The sequence below is a fragment of the Onychomys torridus genome, chromosome 9, assembly GCF_903995425.1.
Source record: "Onychomys torridus chromosome 9, mOncTor1.1, whole genome shotgun sequence".
Lineage (NCBI taxonomy): Eukaryota > Metazoa > Chordata > Mammalia > Rodentia > Cricetidae > Onychomys > Onychomys torridus.
In genome coordinates, this window is record NC_050451.1 from 35,073,303 (window position 1) to 35,092,603 (window position 19,301).

Below are 19,301 nucleotides of genomic sequence, written 5' to 3' on the forward strand. Positions count from 1 at the left end.
GGGAGAAGGAACAAGAAAATCCAGAGTTCTAGGAATGTTCTTTCCTGGGTAGTAGTTACACAAGTGCACAGCTGAGACTACAGTTAAGATCTGCATATTTTATTTTTGTTAATTTTTGACAAGTTCACACACGCATACAACGTATTTTAGTCACATTCACGCCCACTCCTCTCCCTAACTCCTCCCACATTAATCTCCTCCCACTTCCTCCTCTTTTTATTTATTTATTTATTTAAATAGCCCACGGATTCCCATTCGTGTGCTACCCACCGCGGTGTGATTGACCCACCAGAGCCCACGACGTTAAACTAACTCTCCCTCTCCCAGAAGGTAGCACCCATCAGGAGCTCCTCAGTTGGGTTGGGGCTTGCGAGCCTATCCTGGAATGTTGGCTAGCTTGATCTTGTGCAGGCAACCGTAGCCGCGGGGAGTTCGGGAGCGCCGTGGTCCCGCGATGGCCAGAAGACACTGTCTGCGTCCGGCCCCTCCTACCTCTGGCTCTTACACTCCTTTGAGTCCCTCTTCTAGACTTGTGTTAAGTTGAGCCCCAGTAGGTTCGTTTGTTTTACATTTCTGACTTGTCACGCACCTCTCTAGTGTAGCGAGCAAACTACACAATACACACATAATAAATAAATGGAGGTGTGCACAGCCTTCAGCGAGCCTGGTAACGGAAGAAGGTAGGAAGCACCGTGCCTTCCTGACGTGGGCGACTTCCCGGAGACCACAGGCCTCCTCCCACGTTCTCCACCGAACCCGAGGCGGGACGGCGGGGACTAGCGTGCTGAGGTGAGGCGCAAGCACGTTCTGCGGCCCGAGCAAGAGCCAGGAACACACACGGCGGTCCTCCAAAGTTTAGCCCGAGAAGATGGACGCGTCGTCCACGAGCGTCGGAAGAGAGACTCGCTCCAGGTGCAGCGCGTCACAATCCCTGGGAAAATTCCGGCCGGGCGGCCGCAATGCGCAGGCGCAACCGAGGTCCACCTGCGCAGGCGCACGGCGGCCGAGGCCGGGCCCCGAGCACGCGCCCGGAGAGCGGGCGGGCGCGCGCCATGGAACAGAGGTTAGCTGAGTTCCGGGAGGCCCGCAAACGGGCCGCGCTGGTGGCCCGGCCCTCCACGACGAGCCAGAGCGAGCAGACCGCAGCAGCGAAGGCGGAGCCAGCGGCGGCGACCCCAAAGACAGCGCCGGGCTGGCTGAGACGCTTCCTGACGTGGCAAGCAAGCCCTGCCATTACGCGGACCCGGCCCTACCAGGTTCAGGTGAGGAGAGAGGCCCTCACCTTGAAGCTCCGCCTCCGCGCCGGGCCACGCCCCACTCCGCGCAAGCCACGCCCACGGCTTCTGTCGCTCAAAGCCCTTTCCTATGGTGTGAGCTCTCTCCGCGCCTGCCCAGTAGCTGAACACCGCATTTCCTCCATGGGTGTCAGCACGTGACACATGGCCTTGATGTTTTTCTTCTCAGACACGGTCCTGTGCAGCAACTAATTGCAAAGCGAACGCGAAGGTTTGGGACCTCGAAGAAAGAAGCATCTCCACTCTTGAGTTGTTCACAGCGAGTTAATAGTAGCGATGCCACGTGGCTTTGAGAAACAGCTGCAGTCCACTGCTAGTGGGGGGTAAAAGGTCTAATTGGTTATTGATCAAAAGTGGCAGTGATTAAGGCCTCGCTTTATTCACACCTTGGGTAGAGGTAGCCAGTGTCTCCGGTAGCTTGTGTTTTAGAAATGGAATTTGGAGGGAGGAAAAGGAAGTTTGAGGCTATGGCCATACCACTCGGAATGCAACTGATATCGGAAGCTAAGCAGGGTCGGTCAGGTCTGGGGGAAATGGGGTTTGACTACAAAACTTTCCGAAGTGTGGTCACTGTCACTGCCTGTGGTGGTGTACATGGGCTTGCATGCCGCCCTTGGACTAGAGAAGGGTATTCAAGTTTAATCGTGAGTATAATAGCCCACTTGAATCTCTTTGTGCCATCTTGTAGTTCACACTCAAGAGTGTCCTGGCAGGGAGGCTTGCCTGTGAGATGGGAAAGTCTGGGTGGAAATATGAAACGCTCTAAGGGGGAAATCTGTGTCCTAGCTTGGTTTCTGTTACTGTGATAAACACCATAACCAAAAGCCACCTGGGGAGGAAAAGGGCTTATTTTAGCTTACAGGATATAGACTTGCCTGCAGGCAATCTCATTTCTCAATTGAGATTCCTTCTTCCCAGAAGACTCTAGTTTGGGTCGAGTTGACAAGAAACTAACCATCACACAATCCTTTTCAGCAGTCACAAGGCTTTAGCTTCTTATAAGCATAAAAAGAGCCAGATACATACATACGGCTGGGTCTGGCAGCTGCAAGTTAGCCCAGGAAATGGAAGAGTAGACCCAGTTTGGCCTCTGAACAATGAGAGCAGACTTTTAGTGGTCTAAGAAGTTGGCACACCTGAACTCTGCAGCTCAGTGTCTGAGGGCACAGGGGAACATGCCATGGAGGGCCAAGGAGGTGGGAGAGCCGGCTTTGCCAGTTTCTGGATAAACTGCTTTTTTAGTTTTTGGAATCAGTTTGCTTGTACAACCTCTGGGCTTAGGTTGAGACCTCTGGGTTCCAGTGCATGTTATGGGGGTGGGCAGCTTTCCTGAATTCCATGGGTGGCTGGTGTTTTAAAGTCTTGGCCTGTTTTATGGCCCTGGTTTGGGATGGGGGATTTCCTTTAATAGTGAAGGCCTGTAATCCTAGCTACTTAGGAGACCGAGGCAGGGGATTGCAAGTTCAAGGCCTGACTTTAACCCTGTCTCAGAATTTTTTTAAAAAGTTTAAGAGCTGGAGTTGTAACTCAGTGGTGGAATGCTGCTTTTACATGCATGATGTGCTAGGTTCCACCTCCAGCACTGCCAAAAAAGATGAGTAAATGAATAAATACAGGAATATAAATCAGTAGAAGAACCCTTGCCTAACATGTTTACAGCCCCAGGTTCTATGTTCAGGATCACCCCCCAAAAACCAAAATGGTAGAGTAGCAGAGTACATACATGGCTGTAATCATAGCACTCAGGAGTCTGAGGCAGGAGGACTGTAATGATACATCACACGGGAGGCCTTGGCAGGTAGGGCCAAGGTGGGTGAGGGATAGACGAGGGTACGCACACACTGTGGGCAGTGGTGTGATGTGGTGGGAATTCACTCATACCATGTAGACACAGCATCCATGTAGAGAGTTTATTATATATAGATGATAGATAGGTAGATAGGTAGATAGGTAGATAGACAGATAGATAGATAGAAAGAAAGAAAGAAAGAAAGAAAGAAAAGAAGGAGAAGAGGGAAAGCTGAGGTGTGCACACCTCATGGCAAGAAAGGGGAAGAGGAAGAAGGAAGAGGTTTTCCTTAAAGGAGACTTTACATCAGGATGCAGGGTGGGTCCCCAAGGGGTGGGCCAGAATGCCAAGGATTGTTAACATGAAGCTGGTCTGGGCTATGTAAGCAAGACACCACTTCAAAAACAAAGACTCCACTCCACCCCCGATTCACATTATAGCAGAAACAGCTTACTATCTTGTTCACATTAAAATTATTTCCTATCTAGGTGGTGATGATAGGAAATATTTAATTTTAAAATATTATTAAAACACACACCTTTAATCCCAGCACTGGGGAGGCAGAGACAGATCTCTGTGAGTTCAAGGCTAACCTGGTCTACAGAGCTAGTTCCAGGACACCCAGGAAACTCTGTCTGGAAACCACCCCCCAAATGATTTCAAGTTGATCTATTATTGCATGAGGGGGGGTCCCTCAGGTGTCATGGCAGGAAGGTAGATGAACTTTGAAAAGATGAGAATGAAAACCGTTCTGGTTGACTCTATCAACATGGGTCACATTTTTGGAAATCTGATGCCAGGTGGTTTATTGTAGGCATATTTAAACACAATAGAATTTGGAGAAAGGTTTCCAGGCAACAATCATTCCAATTCCAGGTACACAGTAAAGCTTAAGGTGTGACTACATAAAAACTCCTTTACAAAGTACATGTGACCATGAAGCTGGGTTCTCTATCTTAAGAGCCTAGGACCTGGTGTGGTCTCTAATTGAGGTCAGCAGGCTATAAAGTACCTGTGACGACTCCCCTAAGGATGGGTTATTTTAACTGGAAGCTAAAGATAAAGGTCTAGGGTGGGAGAGTCTGAGATCATTGTTCTGGGGATTTTAGATGACTCTGTCTCTCCAAGTAGCAGAAGGTCACCAGGTCGTTAAAAATACTCACAGCTTTCTGGATGGGATGCCAGTATTTATGTCCTCCACTGAGGAGACGCCCCTGCATGTTTAAGATTTCTGGCTTTTCTAGTGCCCCCAACAACTGCACTATATCTAGTTTAAGGAAATTCCTTTTAATAGCATATGGCTGCTCAGTTTTGACTCCATATTCTCTCTACAGTACTCAGGTTTCCCACTCACAGCCACTCAACCATCCATCTCCTTTGGTGCAGTTTGTACAGCTCAGTTGTCTATGCATAACTGTTGACTAGGCCTCAGTAAACAGGCTTGAGAATGCATCTCCCCTCCTCTCTTCCACTCCTTCCCTGCTCCAGTCTAAAGGCAACATCTGACCCACACAAGCACTCTTGACTGGTGTCTCATTTCTGAAGGAAAATGAAATCACTGAGTTGAGCCTAGAGAAGCTTAGCTCAAGAGAAAGCCTCCTTCATTAAACACAGAAATTGATGAGAGGAAATGCTGGGGTGGACTGGCACTAATCTCTGCCTTTCTTTTCTTTCTTTCTTTCTTTTTTTTTTTTTTTTCCGGCTTTTTGAGACAGTGTTTCTCTGTAGCTTTGGAGCCTGTCCTGGACTTGCTCTGTAGACCAGGCTGGCCTCGAACTCACAGAGATCTGCCTGCCTCCCGACTGCTGGGATTAAAGGCTTGCGCCACCACCGCCCGGCACCAATCTCTGTCTTTCTTAAGGGACTCGGCTTTAGGTTCATTTTCACTGACTATATTACCTTTCCTGGGTTTGCCGTGGTATAAAATTCTCATTACAGTTTTATAAGTTGCAACCCATCGCTACCTAGTAATTGTGTTGTTCACCAGGCCCACTGAAGATTTCTTTAGTCTTCTGTTTTCTAATAGCTTCCTTTCAGTATTCTTTGATAAATATCCATGCCCTTCATCTCCCTATGCCCAAGTTTTCTTGGAGGAAAGTAGTTCCCCAAATGATAGGGTCCTGTCATTTTGTGATTGAAAGGAGTGTAACTGTTTAATCCCCTGGAAACTTGCTCCCTTCTCTGGCCCTATCCTAGAAAGCCCCTAGTTCGCCAGGCAGTGGTGGCGCACGCCTGTAATCCCAGCACTCGGGAGGCAGGTGAATCTCTGTGAGTTCGAGGCCAGCCTGGTCTACAGAGCAAGTCCAGGACAGGTTCCAAAGCTACAGAGAAACCCTGTTTCGAAAACAACAACAACAAAAAGCTCCTAGTTCAGCCATTCAGCCCTGGGGGTTCATTCTCCATCCTGGTCTGCAATTCCTGACCTCCCAGTCCTGGTTCAGAGGAACTACTGCTCAAATGTTCTTTCTGGATCTAAGGAGCTAGCTCGTGCAAGCATGAGGACTGTGCAGTCCCTGCACCCACATAATAAAGCTCAGCTTGTCTTAGCACTGAGAAGGCAGAGACAGGAGAGTCCCCGGAGTTCTTTGGCCGGCCGGTCTATCCTAATTGGTGATATCCAGGTGCAGTGAGAGACCCTGTGTCAAAAATAAACGTGGAAAGCCATTGAATTGACACCTGATGCCATCTGGTGTGCCCCGCCCCTAATCTTACTCTCTGTCTCTCTGCCTTTGTCTCCCTCTGCAAAGGGCCCTCAGGTAGGAAGCAGCTTGCTCCTGGGGGCATGGAGACCTGTTCCCTGAGCCATGAGTGTGAATAACATACAACCACAAATGCTCTGCACATTGCGGTTATCGACAAGGCAAACTGAATGAGCACTAGACACAATTCTCATCAGTAACAGGACTTTGTATATTTGCCCCTGGGTTTGTCCCCTTTGACAGTTAGTCCCATTAACTCTCTGTCTCACACCTTTTCCCTACCATCCCCTCTGGAGCACCTAATTAAATAAAAAGTTTTTCAAGATGCAAGTCATGACCCATTCACGGATGGTAAAATCACCATAGGCTCTTGTTTCCTTTAAGAGTTGTTGAAGAATGATTTGGAATGCAAGAATGTTTTTCCAGGCAGATAGTGCTGACGTTGGTTACCACTGCACCCATTTACTGGGCTGTAGTATAAAACCCATTTCTTGCTATGTATCAAAAAAAGACTCTCAAAAACTTAGAAAATAGTGGAGGCAAAGCCCCTAAAGCCACCTACACCCCAGGGGCTTCCCTTGGCATCTGGCTCTGGGTCTTCCCTCCTAAGAACTCTGAAGTTTAACGTGCAGGCAATAGGATTTTACTGCACATGTGTGGGCTGCAGGATGACGATAATCTTGAGAACTCATCAAGCAGTTGTGTGCAGGCTGGCTTGGGGACTGGAGAGAGATAGGAGGCAAGGAGCCTAGTTAGAAGATGCTTCCCAGGCCTGGGAATGAGCGTTGAGGACCTGGGTATGATAGTGTGGTATAGGACAGCCATAATGTCATCATGGTTTGTTCAAACACGGGAAAGGGATTTTTGTTTCTGTTTTGGGTGTGGTCTCCATTTTAGAACCGAGTCACCTTGGATATTTCAACCCGTCTAATCAAATCTGCAAAAGTGTGTTGACTGTCACTGGGACATAAGTGCTGCTGCATTATCAATTACTGGTCAGGTTCTGTTGGGGGCACAAAGTAGGTTTTGTTAGCAGCTAGCTAATCTGAAGAAGTGGTTCCCATGAATGGTTTTTGTGGGGTCACATCTTGCTGGGTGCCCATCAGTGCTGATTTGTTTGGACCGGGGTGCCTAAGCTCTCTGGCAATGGCTGCTTTAAAGAGGAAGGCAACAAGTAGAAACCTGTGAGCCAGCAGCCTTCCTAGAGCAGTAAGCTCTGCCTTTTCCAATTAACTGGGTCCTCTCAGCTCCATTGCCCTCCCGTTCTTACTTCTGCTTGCCTCTGTGTCCTAGGAAGCAGCCCAGCAGCCCCCACAGAGCACAGCGGTCCCTCTGTCTTCGTCCCGACACCTGTCTCTCCTGACCAACGTCACCTTCTTGAAGGTTCTCCTCTGGTTGGTCCTGCTGGGTCTGTTTGTGGAACTGGAATTTGGCCTGGCTTACTTTGTCCTGTCTATGTTCTATTGGATGTACGTAGGGACTCGGGGTCCTGGAGAGAAGAAAGAAGGGGAGCAGAGCGCCTACTCAGTGTTCAACCCCGGCTGTGAAGCCATCCAGGGCACCCTGACTGCGGAGCAGCTGGAGCGCGAGTTACAGCTCCGGCCCCCACGGGGGAGGTAGGGCCCACCTCAGTGGTCCTCCCAGCCTCGAGCATGGACTCTGGAGGACAGAGGACAGCTTGCAGGGTGGCCTTGTGACCGCCACATTCTCTACTTCCCCTCATCTGCTGCAGTTTCGTTTTTGAACAACTCTTTGATTTCGGTGACATTTTCTAAAAGACACTCACTGTGAGGCTGGTGCAGTTTATAAAGCCATGGAAGAAGGAGGCTGGTTTGTCTCATTATTGGAGGGTGGTGATAGTGGCATGTTACAGATGCACTGTGCGGTCCTCTGCTTTCCCCAGTGATTTGATGGGTGAGTAGGCACACGGGGGCTCTGTATAACACCCAAATGCTCTTTTAAGATATTTAAATGTTTACTTAGCCATATTCCAGGCCAGCCAGGGGGACTGGTCTCAGTCTTTTTCTTTTTAAATGTGTGAGTGTTTTGCCTGCATGTGCCTGGTACCCTCAGAGGTCAAAAGGGGGCATCAGATCCTCTGGAACTTGAATTATGGATGGTGGTGAGCTACCATACAGGGATCTGAACCTAGGTTCTCTGCAAAAACAATAAATGCCTAACCACTGAGCCATCTCTTTAGCCCTTCAAGAAAATTCACAGAATTATTTTTCCAAAAGCTTTAAGTTGCAAGTTTTAGGAAGTTTGTTTGTGTCTTGCATCTCCCCTTTTCAGCTATCAATGCTTTTGAAATATGAAATGTCTTTAGGATACTTTCCATAAACAGGTCCCAACACTGCCCATCACGTCTTTCATCATGTCACTGCCCTGTCCCTACTTGGGAAAGAAGAGACAGAGTCTCAGCAAGACAAAGTCAATATTTAGAGAGAAGAAAATACTTAACTTGTATAAGTGTTTGTCCGCATGCATGTATGTGCACCACATATGTGCCTGGTGCTTGTGGAGGCCAAGAAGAGGGTGTCCAGTCCTCTGGAATTGGAGTTACGGATGGTTGTGAGCTGCCTTGTGGGTTCTGGGAACTGGGTCATCTGCAAGAGCAGCCAGTGATTTTAAGTGCTGAGCCATCTTTCCAGGCCCAGTGTTGGAGATTTGATAAGAGGTTATTAATGCCAAGTCCATCAAGAGAAATTCTTGAGTGTGCAGAGGGAAGGGCTAGGTAATAGGACTCTCTGGACTGACTTACTGCATGGGTCATGTTTCATTTTCTTTTAGGTATTTTTGAAGGGGTCTCCTGTGGCCCAGGCTGGCCTTAAACTCACACATTTGTGGTTCTGGTTTATATACTGGGGCCTTGTACACCTTTAGTGAGCATTCTGCCTCTCATGTGCTGATGTAGAGTCAGCAGTCTCTGCCCATGGCTCTGCTCGGCAGCTGTGGAGACAGCAGCATTCTTGCCTGGTGTGGGTGCTGTTTCCTCTTCCTGCACAGTGGTGGAGTTTAGGTTCATTGAACTTGGGCCACACACACCTTTGCTGTGAGTCACACTGTTGAATAAAAAGACTCCAGTTTTGTTCAAACTCAAGGTTTTAAGAAATCCCTGGTTCCTTCAGTGTTGCAGAGTATTCCATTACACTGTGTAAAGATAGGACACTGAGATTGGTTTAATAAAAAGCCAAAGCGGTGTGTGTGTGTGTGTGTGTGTGTGTGTGTGTTACAGTCAACAGCTAGGCAGGAGGTACAGCAGGGACTTCTGGACAGAGCGCTCTGGGAAGAAGAAAGGTGGAGTCACCAGCTAGATGGAGAGGAAACAGGGTGGGCATAATGGAGATGAGGTAACGAGCGTGTGGAAGAACAGATTAAAAAATACGGGTTAATTTAGGTTATAAGAGCTAGTTAGAAACAAGCCTAAGCTAAGGCTGAGCTTTCATAATTAATAAGTCTCCATGTCATTTTTTTGTGAGCTGGTAGCTCACAAAAATCCATCTACACTTCATTAATTTTTTACTAAGCTATAAGTAAACATTATGTAAGCTATAACTCTTACATTATGAAGGTAACTTTATTTGTGTCTGTGTGTGCACATGTGTTTGCTGGTGCCCACAGAGGCCAAAGGAGGACATTGGGTCCCTCAGTTTTAGAATTACAGGCTGTTGTGAGCCTCCCAGTGAGGGTGCTGAGGAGAAGACTTGGATCTTCTGGAAGAGCAGCAGGCTCTCCTCACTGCTGAGCCGTCCATCTCTCCAGCTCCCAAAGGTAACTTCAATACCTGTGAAATATTAGTTAAATAATGCAGGTCTAGTGTTAGTTCTTTTGTTCTTCCTTATATGTTCTATTTATGAGACACATTCTTAGTTTTATCTAAGTTTATCTTTATTTATTGAGTCCTGGCACCCTCCTAGGCTCTTGGCTATGATAGGAAGCACGCAGACTTTGCCAGTCACAGCCCCATTGCATACTCTTGCTCACCTCTCCCTGAAAGTTGTCTATACTGGCTTTGCCCTCTAGGGGCAAAACAGTCACACACCTGGCAGGGAGGAGAGGAGAAGCAAGGACAGTGCGTGGTGGCTGTTCTTGTCAGACCGTCAAGCTTTTTTGATACAGTCTCATTTTCTGAATTTAGACCTGTGAGGTCTCAGACTTTCCACTCAAGGCTTTACCAATAGTCCTGAATGAGACTGCCATTAAAGGCAGCTCTGTCACCAGGGAAAAAGACTCCAGAGAAAGGACGTCACTGCCGGAGTTGCATGTGGGAATGGTTGTCTCTGTCACCTTCAGTGTCTTACAGGCACATTGGTTTTGTTCTTTCTCACAGTATCTGTCCTGGTCTGTCCATGGGCAGGGCCACATTTATTCCCAAGTAAAGATGATTGGTTACTAGTGTGAGCCCAGGAGGAGTCCAGTCACAAGGCACAGGTGCTTCTTCAGGAATGTGTGTCCTGGGAGAACTTCAGCTGCTCTGCCTGCCACCAAGGTTCATTCCTCCTCACTCCAATCTCAGGGCACCTGGGAGCCCCTGGACTCTGTCCTACAAGCTGGTGGGCCACTGAGTTCTCTCTTCTTCCTCTCTCAGGCTCAAAGGAATGATGTCCCAGGAACAGTCTCCTTCATTCAGCATGGGCCCTTTCTGGGGGCTTCAGGTTGGGGAGCTTTTACCAAGAATGATTTTACGCTGCTGGGACTATGCATCGAGCATGGGAGGCTGTCACTATGGCCTTTGGTTGCTTTGCACCATCAGGGTAGGCACCTGGGTCTGCCACAGAGAGGAAGTTACACAGTTGGGAGAGCCTGCATCCTCATTTGGGCAGAAGCAAGGAAAATGGGAACAATGCATTAGGTTCTTGACACTCCAGCAAATATTTGGAGGTTCTCTGGTCATGACACACAAAGAGCATATTGGGATGGAGAAGAGCTGCAGAATGCATACAGGGGTAGGGCAGAAGCCCGAGGATCATGGTGCCACCAGGGGGCAGTACAGAGCTGCTGCAGCCTGGCTTACAAACTTGATCATTTATGTTAAGAGGAAAACCCTCTGGGAACTTTCTTAGAACCAATGTGCTGTTTTTGTTTTTTTCTTCAGACAGTTTTTTTCCCACTTCAAGGTTTGAGTAAAGACCTCTTCATAGGTTCTGGGTAGGCTCTAAAAGCTCCCAGCAGTGATTTATTATATACATATTTTAAGATAAGACAGCAGCCCCTCCCTAGGGTTAGCAGGCAGCCTTGTCCAATTAAGAGCCTCTGGCTCTTCAAAAGGGCTTTTTATAACAATGCCAAGGAGAGAGGCAAAAGACCTCCCCCTTGCTAGATCAAAGCATACCACATAGCCACGCGTAGACCCTTCCAAACACCTGTAGTCCTTAAGTAGCCCTGCTGGGTAAAGCAAGCTCAGATTCTTGGACCCTGAGTTAAATTCTCACTAGGAAACCTTTGTGGGTCTCTATACATGCTCCACCTCCCAGGTGCTGAGATTACAGGTGTGGGCAACCACTCTGACAATACATGTTCTGAAAAGTGGTCTGTTGGGCCTACAGCTCAGTTGGTAGAGGGCTTGCCTAGTGTATCAGCTACTTTCCTGCAGCTATGATGAAACACAATGGCCAAAAATGGCTTAAGATTAAAGTTTATTTTGGCTTATGATTCCAAAGGGAGAGTCCACAATGGCAGGAGAGGCATGGTGGCAGATAACCAGAGCAGGAAGCAGAAAGGTCCCATCACAACCACACACACAAGAAGCAGAGAACAGAAAGTAGAAATTGGGTAAGGCTACAAACTTTCAAAGCCCACTCCCAGTGACATATGTCCTCTAGCAAGGCTCCCATTCTAAAAGTTCCATATCCTCCCCAGATGTCACCATCCGGGGACCAAATGTTTAAATACGTAAGCCTATGGGGCCATTCTCTCTCAACCACTAGACCTAGCATGTTCCAGGCCATGAACTTGACTTCTAGGACCACATAAAATTAGGCACTGATGGTACATGCCCATAATCTCAGCACTTGGAGGGGGGGTGGGGGAGGCAGGAGGATCAGAAACTTAAGGTCATTCTCAGGTATATAGAGAGTTTAAGGGAAGCCTAGGATACATGAGACACTGTCAGAGAGAGACAGAAAGAGAGAGACAGAGAGAGAGAGGAAGAGAAATACAGAGTGTGTATGAGGGACTGGAGAGATGGCTTAGTGGGTAAGCATTTGCTATATAAGCATGAGGATTTAAGTTTGAACCCCAGTACCCACATATAAAGCTGGATAACCCTTGTGGTGTGAGGTGCAAAGACAGGAGGGATAACTGCCAACCTAGCTCCAAGTTCAGTGAGAAACTCTTAATATTCTGGAGTAGGAATATACTGGAGAATAATAGAGAGGACTCCTTACATTGTCTTCTGGCCCCCCGCATGCCTGTGACTGAGCATGAATACCTATATATGCATGTGCATACACACTACACACACACATACACACACACACAAACACACACACACACACACACACAAGCGTGCGTGCGCACACAGACATTTTAAAAAAGAAGAAAGGAACGAAGAAGGAAAGAAAAACCAGAAAAAGAAAGAAAAGAAAATTGGCCCCTTCAGAAGACTCCTTTAGTCCTGTTCAATGTGGCTCTGGGACCTGACTCACACCACTGAACACTTGCCTCCTCTCTACCTCCCTGGCTTGAAGGCTTCAGTGCACTACAGCTCCCAACAACAATTGGAAATGTGCAATAGGAAGCAGACCCGAGGAGGATGGCATCTAAGTAAAGAGCTATTTTAGAAGGGGCCACAGGCTTGTCATTTTCTAGCTGTTCATCTGGACCAGCACAGGCAACTTTAAAACAAGGAGGTTCCCAGAGACTGTAACTAAAGGCACTTTACTTCCTCAGTTTTCAATTCAGAACATTCTAGAAATACAGAAAGTACAAATTTGACTGTTGAGTTTGTGTACCTATATATCAGGAACCAAGAGATTCCTAGGTGCTTGTGAAGGGCCTCCCGTTCTTTTGTCTTTAAGCTCAAACTCAAGAGCATCCTATTAACACAGTGCCCTGTGCTTGCTCCTTTTTTAGGAGTTGGGTTCATGCACGCGCTTATGAGGTTTTATGTAGGGAATTGAGGGTTTGAGCCTCTCCCAGGCTGTAGTGGGGAGTGCCTCTTATCATTCATATCCTTTCCCATTTATGCCTTTACCTCTAGAGCATATGACCTTCCCAGGCTGGTGCTGGGCTCTGGGCTCCCCCAGTCAACATGGAGGAGCTGAACTTGTCAGCAGGGAGGAGGCTGGTCTCCTAGCCTGCTCCCAGGCAGATGGGGAAGGTAGCCCAGAGTAAGACAGCTATAGTGCAGTGTGTGAAGTCTGGAAGGATTCCTGGAGGCAGGGACATTGTACTAAATAAACTTGAGGGGGGACCAGATACTGCCAGAAAAAGTGTGGGAGCAAAGAGGTAACACTTGGGCCCAAGGAAACTTCTTGTGAGAAGGTTGATAATCACTGAGAGATTGGCATACCCAAGAAAATGGATGCATTCTGGGGACTTTGATGTTAAGACAAAAAAATGAAGGACTTGTTGAGAGGCAATGTCAGGAATGTTTGATGCCTCCTGCTTATTTCCTTATTTTCTTCCCTTCCCTTCTCTCTTCCCTCATCCCCCCTCCTTCATTTCTTTCCCTACTCCTCTTTGCCTCCCATTTTCTTCCTTCCTTTCTTTTCCAGGCTGGCTCTCACCTAACATTACCCAGGTGGCCTTGAACTTGTGGGCTCAAGTGATTATCCACCTCTCACATAGCTAGCACCCAGGCCTACACCACTGCATCCAACTTGCTTTCAGTTTTATTTATTATTATGTATGTATATAGTGTTCTGTCTGCACATATCCCTGCAGGTTAGAAGAGAGCACCAGATCTCATTACAGATGGTTGTGAGCTACCATGTGGTTGCTGGGAATTGAACTCAGGACCTCTGGAAGAGCAGTCAGTGCTCTTAACCTCTGAGCCATCTCTCCAGCCCTTGCTTTTTTTTTTTTTTAAGCTAATAACATTTCTTAGTAATTGTTCAGTATCAACATGTTTTTATAGTTTTTTTTTTTTTAAATAGTTTCCTGTCCTAGTTTTTGGAGCCTGGGGCTGTGAGCTGGAGTTCTCTATGTTTGGTGGGGACAATAGTCACTGTTCGTACTACATGAGAGAGGTGGTGGGCACCCAGCAGGGTCCCCTGCTCTGTTGTGTGTGCATGTCCAGCTGAGCACTGGAGATTCCTGCAGAGTGCGGAGCAATGTATGAGTGGTCCCAGTTGTTCCTGGGATGTTCCAGTCCATTGTCTGAGGACAACTTTAGTCAGTGTTCTTTTGCTGTGAAGAAACACCATGACCAAGACGACGCTTATAAAAGGAAGCATTTAACTAGGGGCTTGCTTACAGTTTCAGAGGCTGAGTTCATGTGGCTAAAAGCATGGCCGCATGCAGGCACACTGCTGGAGAAGTAGCTGAGAGCTACATTTTGAACCATAAGCAGAGGGAGAGAGCGAGAAAGATACTGGACTTGGAATTGGAAACCTATCTACTCAAGGCCGAGGCTGTCCTCCTAGTCCTAATCCTTTCAAATAGTGCTATTCCCTGGTGACCAAGCATTCAAATGTATGAGCCTATTGGGGCTGCCCTAGTCCAAGCCACCACAATACCCAACTATGGCAATATTCTGCAATAAAACTTAAAATTGATAGCAAAAGAAAAAAGTAAATATGCAAACTTGTTGAGATGAAAAACACTCATTACTAAATGATGAATGGGCCAAAGAAGAAATCAAGAAAAAAAACCTTCCTGGAACTAAATGAAAATGAAAACACAGCAAACTCTTTAAGACACAGGAGAGCTGTCCCATGAAGGCATTTTATAGCTCTAAAAACATGCATTTAAAAATCAGAAAAAACATAAATAAATGGAAAACTAGCTGTCCACATACAAAAGAGTGAAACCTGACAAGTATTTTTCACCTTGCACAAAAATTAACTGCAAATGGTTCAAAGACCTAGACTTGAAACCTGAAACATTGAAATCTCTAGAAGAAGAAGAGATGGACAGTACCTTACATAATATAGGTACAGAGCCCTATATATATAAGGGCTCTGTACATAGGACATTAGCCCAGGAACTAAGGCCAACAGTTGGCAAGTGGGACTTCCTAAAACTAAAAGGCTTCTGTAAAAAAAAAAAAAAAATCAACCAGGTGAAGAGGAAGGCCCCAGAGTGGGATAGAGTCTTTGCCAGATATACAGCTGACAGAGGATTGATATCCAGAATATACAATTAACTAAAAAAGCAAGGAAAATGGGCTTAGGTCCTGAACAAAGAGTTCTCACAAGAAGAAAATAATGCCTGAAAAATATCTCAAAAATGTTCACCGTACCCAGTAATTAGGGAAATGCAAATCAAAAGAACTTTGAGATTTCATCTTACCCTAGTCAGAATGGCAAAGATCAGCTGAACAACTGCCAACAAACGCTGGAAGGGATCTGGGGAAGGGGGACCCTCATTCACAGTTGGAGGGATTGGGGAAATCATTGTGGAAAACTGTCGAGCTAAATACACCTACCGTATGACCCTTGCTACACCATTCCTCAGCATATGCCCCAAAGACCCTACCCCATGTATATTTTCTCCCCCAGGTTCATGGCTGATCTATTCACAATAACTAGGAAATGGTACCAACCTAAATGTTCCACAGCCAATGAATGGCTAATGAAGATGTCATGTATACACACTGTAGACTACCATTCAGCTGAGAATACCAAAGTCATGAATTTTGTAGGTACATGGATAGAACTAGAAAATATCATAGTGGATGAGGTAATTCAGACAAAAAGACACATGTCACATGTTTTCTCTCCCTGGAGGCTCCTAGCTCCAAATCTTGAGATGTGAGTATGTAGCTTATAACTACAGAAATCAAGAACGTGAAATGGGACCATGGCCAAGGTAGGGAGGTTGGGGAGCAAGAAAAGAGAGATTAGTAGGGAACAAGTGATCTGATCAGGGAAGTGGGCAAGGGGCCTCTTTAGGAAGAGGGGGAGGTAAAAAAAATACAGAGGATGATAGACAGGAAAAGGAGGGAACAGCATAGTATAAGGGATCTGATAGGGAAAAGGGAAAAGGGAGGACTCTGGTGAGGGGAAGGAAGGAAGAAGGAAGGAAGGAAGGTGGGCACAATAACTATAAGGATGTCTGAAAAGCCACAATCGATCATACTATTAACTATTTTCCTAAAAGAAAAAATATAATAATGCAATTCCATGCATAAATATACACATACAGTTTTTAAACATTTTTTTCATAATTCTTTATTGATGCTTTGGGAATTTCACATCATACACTCTAATTCTGCTCACCTCCCAGTCCCTCCATATCTGCCCCCTGAAAGGAACCCCCCCCAATTAATTAAAAACAAACAAAACCCCCCACCTTGCTCTTTCGTCTTCCTGTCTCTTTAACGTCTCTTATTTGTCCCAGTGGCATTGGGAGCTATGGTGTGTCATGCAGTATACCCTTTTCTCCAATCAGTCCCACCCACAAATGTTCATTGCAATGAGTCATTAGTTTGGTTGCCTCATGGGACCTTCAATGAAACTCCTCTTGGGTATCCTGCTGTTACCCAGAATCAGGGTGATCTCGTGGCTATATTTCCACAGACCAGTCCTTTCACGTACTCCAGCAAGTCATAGATGGGGTAGATGTTAGTGTGGGTCAACCCAAGGCCCAGGATGTGCGTCTGGGTGGTAGCTGAGCTGATTAGTCTCGGGTCACTGGGATCACCCCCACTAAGGTGAGGGAAGGAACCAACTCTCTCCTAGGCCTATGCCATAGGGGCTGGCTCTCCCACATTAGTGGTGAGGGGTGGGACCATCTCTCCTGAGTACGGGTTAAGAGGCAGCTCTCCCATGAGGGGCGGGACCAGCTCTCCTGCTGCAGTGTCCAGTGAGGGGCAGAGCCAGCTATTCCAGGGCCAGTCAAGGGCCGCCGGCTCAGCATGGCCCTCGGATTTCAACATGTATGGTTCCTATGACTCCCTGTGGTAACACGGGCCATAGACATCAACATAGACCTCAACTGCACCAGGACCACAGACCCAGACATGGCCCTTGGCAGCAGCTCAGTCCCAGATGTCACCACGGCCTGGGTGACAGCAGAGGCCACACAGACCAGTATGGCCCTGGCGGCAGCATGTCCCTCAGACACCAACATGATCTCAGGTAGCTGACCTGACCCCAGGCATCTGCCTGGCCTGCAGTGGTAGCAGGAGCCACGGACATCAACTCAGACCCTTGTCAGCAGCTAAGACCTGGATGTCATCATTACCATGGGTGGCAGCACAGGCCGCTCAGATCAGCATGGCCCTCAGACACCAGCATGGCCGTAGGTGGCAGACCAGTACCTGGGCATCCTTGTAGCCTTTAGTGGCAACCTAGGTCATGGGTGTCAATACAGACCCAGCTGCGGAAGGACCACGGACCCAGACATGGCCCTTGGCAGCATCCTGGACCCAGATGTTACCCTGGCCTGAGGTGGAAAGCAGGCCACCCACATTAGTCTGTCCCTCACCCAGTTCACATCTTCAATTCTTCCCCTTTCCATAGCACATGAACTATTGTGCTTTTCTCTCTCTCCCATCTCTCCACTATATATTTGCTCATCCTAATGACACCTACCCGCCTGGCAGGCACCACAAGGAGCCACTCAGGCCTGTGGATGTCTTCAGTCAGCCGGGACTGTGAGGACCCAGGCTGGTCCGTGGGTGTCTTTCACCCGCCTGAGCCAACTGGAGCAAAGTGGGCCTGTGGATGTCTTCAGCTAGCCCAGACTATGAGCTACACATATAGTTTTAATGAACTTTTCTCATTTGGGCTGATGGCTAAAAATCACCTAACAAGAATCCTTGATACCATACGTAAGAAGCCCTCTTCTGAGTCCAGGATTGTCCAAGAAACTCCCAAAACTTACAGCCTGTTGATGGTGTCCTTGGTTACCCCTCTGGGTAGAAGGTTAGTCCCTATTGCCTAAAACACCATGAACTTCAGAAAAGGGACCTAGAGACCCGTGAGCTGAAACTGACTGGAATGCCCCCTCCATGAGGATTAACTTTCATGGGACCTGAAGGCACCAAAGTGGGAGGCCACCAATAGTCCTGTCCAGATAGGATGCCTACGAACCACATCAATGACTACTGGGGCACAATGACCCTAAGGGTGCAGCAGTGCTGTGCATACCTTGCCAACAGCTCTCTAATTGGACTTAAGACCCACTCAACAAGAGGGAAGTCATGTCTGTTATTAGAAACCTAACTAGCTTCTAAGTGCTAGTGAAGTTGAATCTGCAACTTCAACTTGCCAAACCAGCATAATCCCTAACAACCTAAACAGTTATACTTATAATCACAGGTAAGAGCAGCCTTCACCCCTCGTTAAGGGAACAACTTTATAGTGGCAGAGACAACTATAAAGAGCCACAATCAATTGAAATGCAGTTTTAGAGCACAGTCCCAACAGATGCATCTGCAAACACTTCCGCACCTGAGGCTGGCTGTGGAAGACGGATGTGAAGACTGGGGGAGCCAGAGGTTCAAGGAGTCTGCTGTGAGGTTGTGTCTCCTTCTAACACCAGAATCTGCACCCGTGAAGTCTCAGCAATGTCACTGCCCAAATGTGAGTGGAACAAGGACAACATCAATGAGTTTGCCACACTAGATGGGGAAAAGCCCATGAGGCCTCAACCCTACACAGAGAACTACAGCCAACCGAGGAAAGCTGGGAGAGGGAGAGGTGGTCCTCCTCTGGGAAGAGCACACCCGATTGGTCAGTGCCAAACAGTCATCTCTGAAAAATAGGCAAGTAATATATATGGATGGAGCAGGTTATAACTATTTAGGAATATTTACATGCTTATATGCATGCAAGAACAATAATCGAAGAAAGCGCCCATGAATTTGAAGGAGAAAGGGGAAGGGATATGAAAGGGTTTGGAGGGAGGAATTGGAACAAAGAAATATAATTATATATACTGTATCTCAAACATTGAAAAGAAACTTAGTAAAAATAAGCATCATCTGGGCTGGGCATGGTGATGCATGCTTTTAATCCCAGTACTAGGGGGGTGGAGAGAGGCAGGTACCTGGAAGTTTGAGGCCAGGCTGTTCCACATAAGTTCCAGGCCAGCCAAGGACGCATAGCCAAACCATGTCTCCAGTAGATCACTAAGGCCAGTGAGTGAGATGGCTCAAAGGGTAAAGACACTGGCCGGAGACCCTCAGGTGCATTCCTGAGCCCCATATGTTAGAAGCAGAGACAGGACACCTATTTGTCCTCTGAATCTCACATACACACTGCAGACCCCCTTCTCCCCCCACCGCGCACACACATAAAATAAAAGAAGGGACTCCAGCCCAGAAATATGCTGAGCACAGCCCTGTGCCACTCGTAAAGAAGGGTCTCGTCCACCGGGTGGAAAACCAAAGATGGTGTTTGGGGG

The 19,301-nt window shown here is 47.3% G+C and overlaps 1 protein-coding gene across 1 annotated transcript; it reads left to right on the top strand.

The window, feature by feature from the left end:
• The first annotated feature begins 999 nt into the window (after positions 1-999).
• Saysd1 (SAYSVFN motif domain containing 1) lies at positions 1,000-7,606 on the top strand. Its single transcript, XM_036198585.1, has 2 exons — positions 1,000-1,262; positions 7,077-7,606. Exons 1-2 carry the CDS (start codon positions 1,053-1,055, stop codon positions 7,401-7,403), a joined length of 537 nt encoding a protein of 178 aa, XP_036054478.1. The 5' UTR covers positions 1,000-1,052; the 3' UTR covers positions 7,404-7,606.
• The last annotated feature ends 11,695 nt before the right edge of the window (positions 7,607-19,301 follow it).

Excerpts from the sequence above, each read along its gene's own strand:
- Saysd1 (XM_036198585.1), top strand. The coding sequence starts at position 1,053 with ATGGAACAGAGGTTAGCTGAGTTCCGGGAGGCCCGCAAACGGGCCGCG. Across the intron at positions 1,263-7,076 it reads CCCGGCCCTACCAGGTTCAG|GAAGCAGCCCAGCAGCCCCC; the intron begins GTGAGGAGAGAG and ends TCTGTGTCCTAG.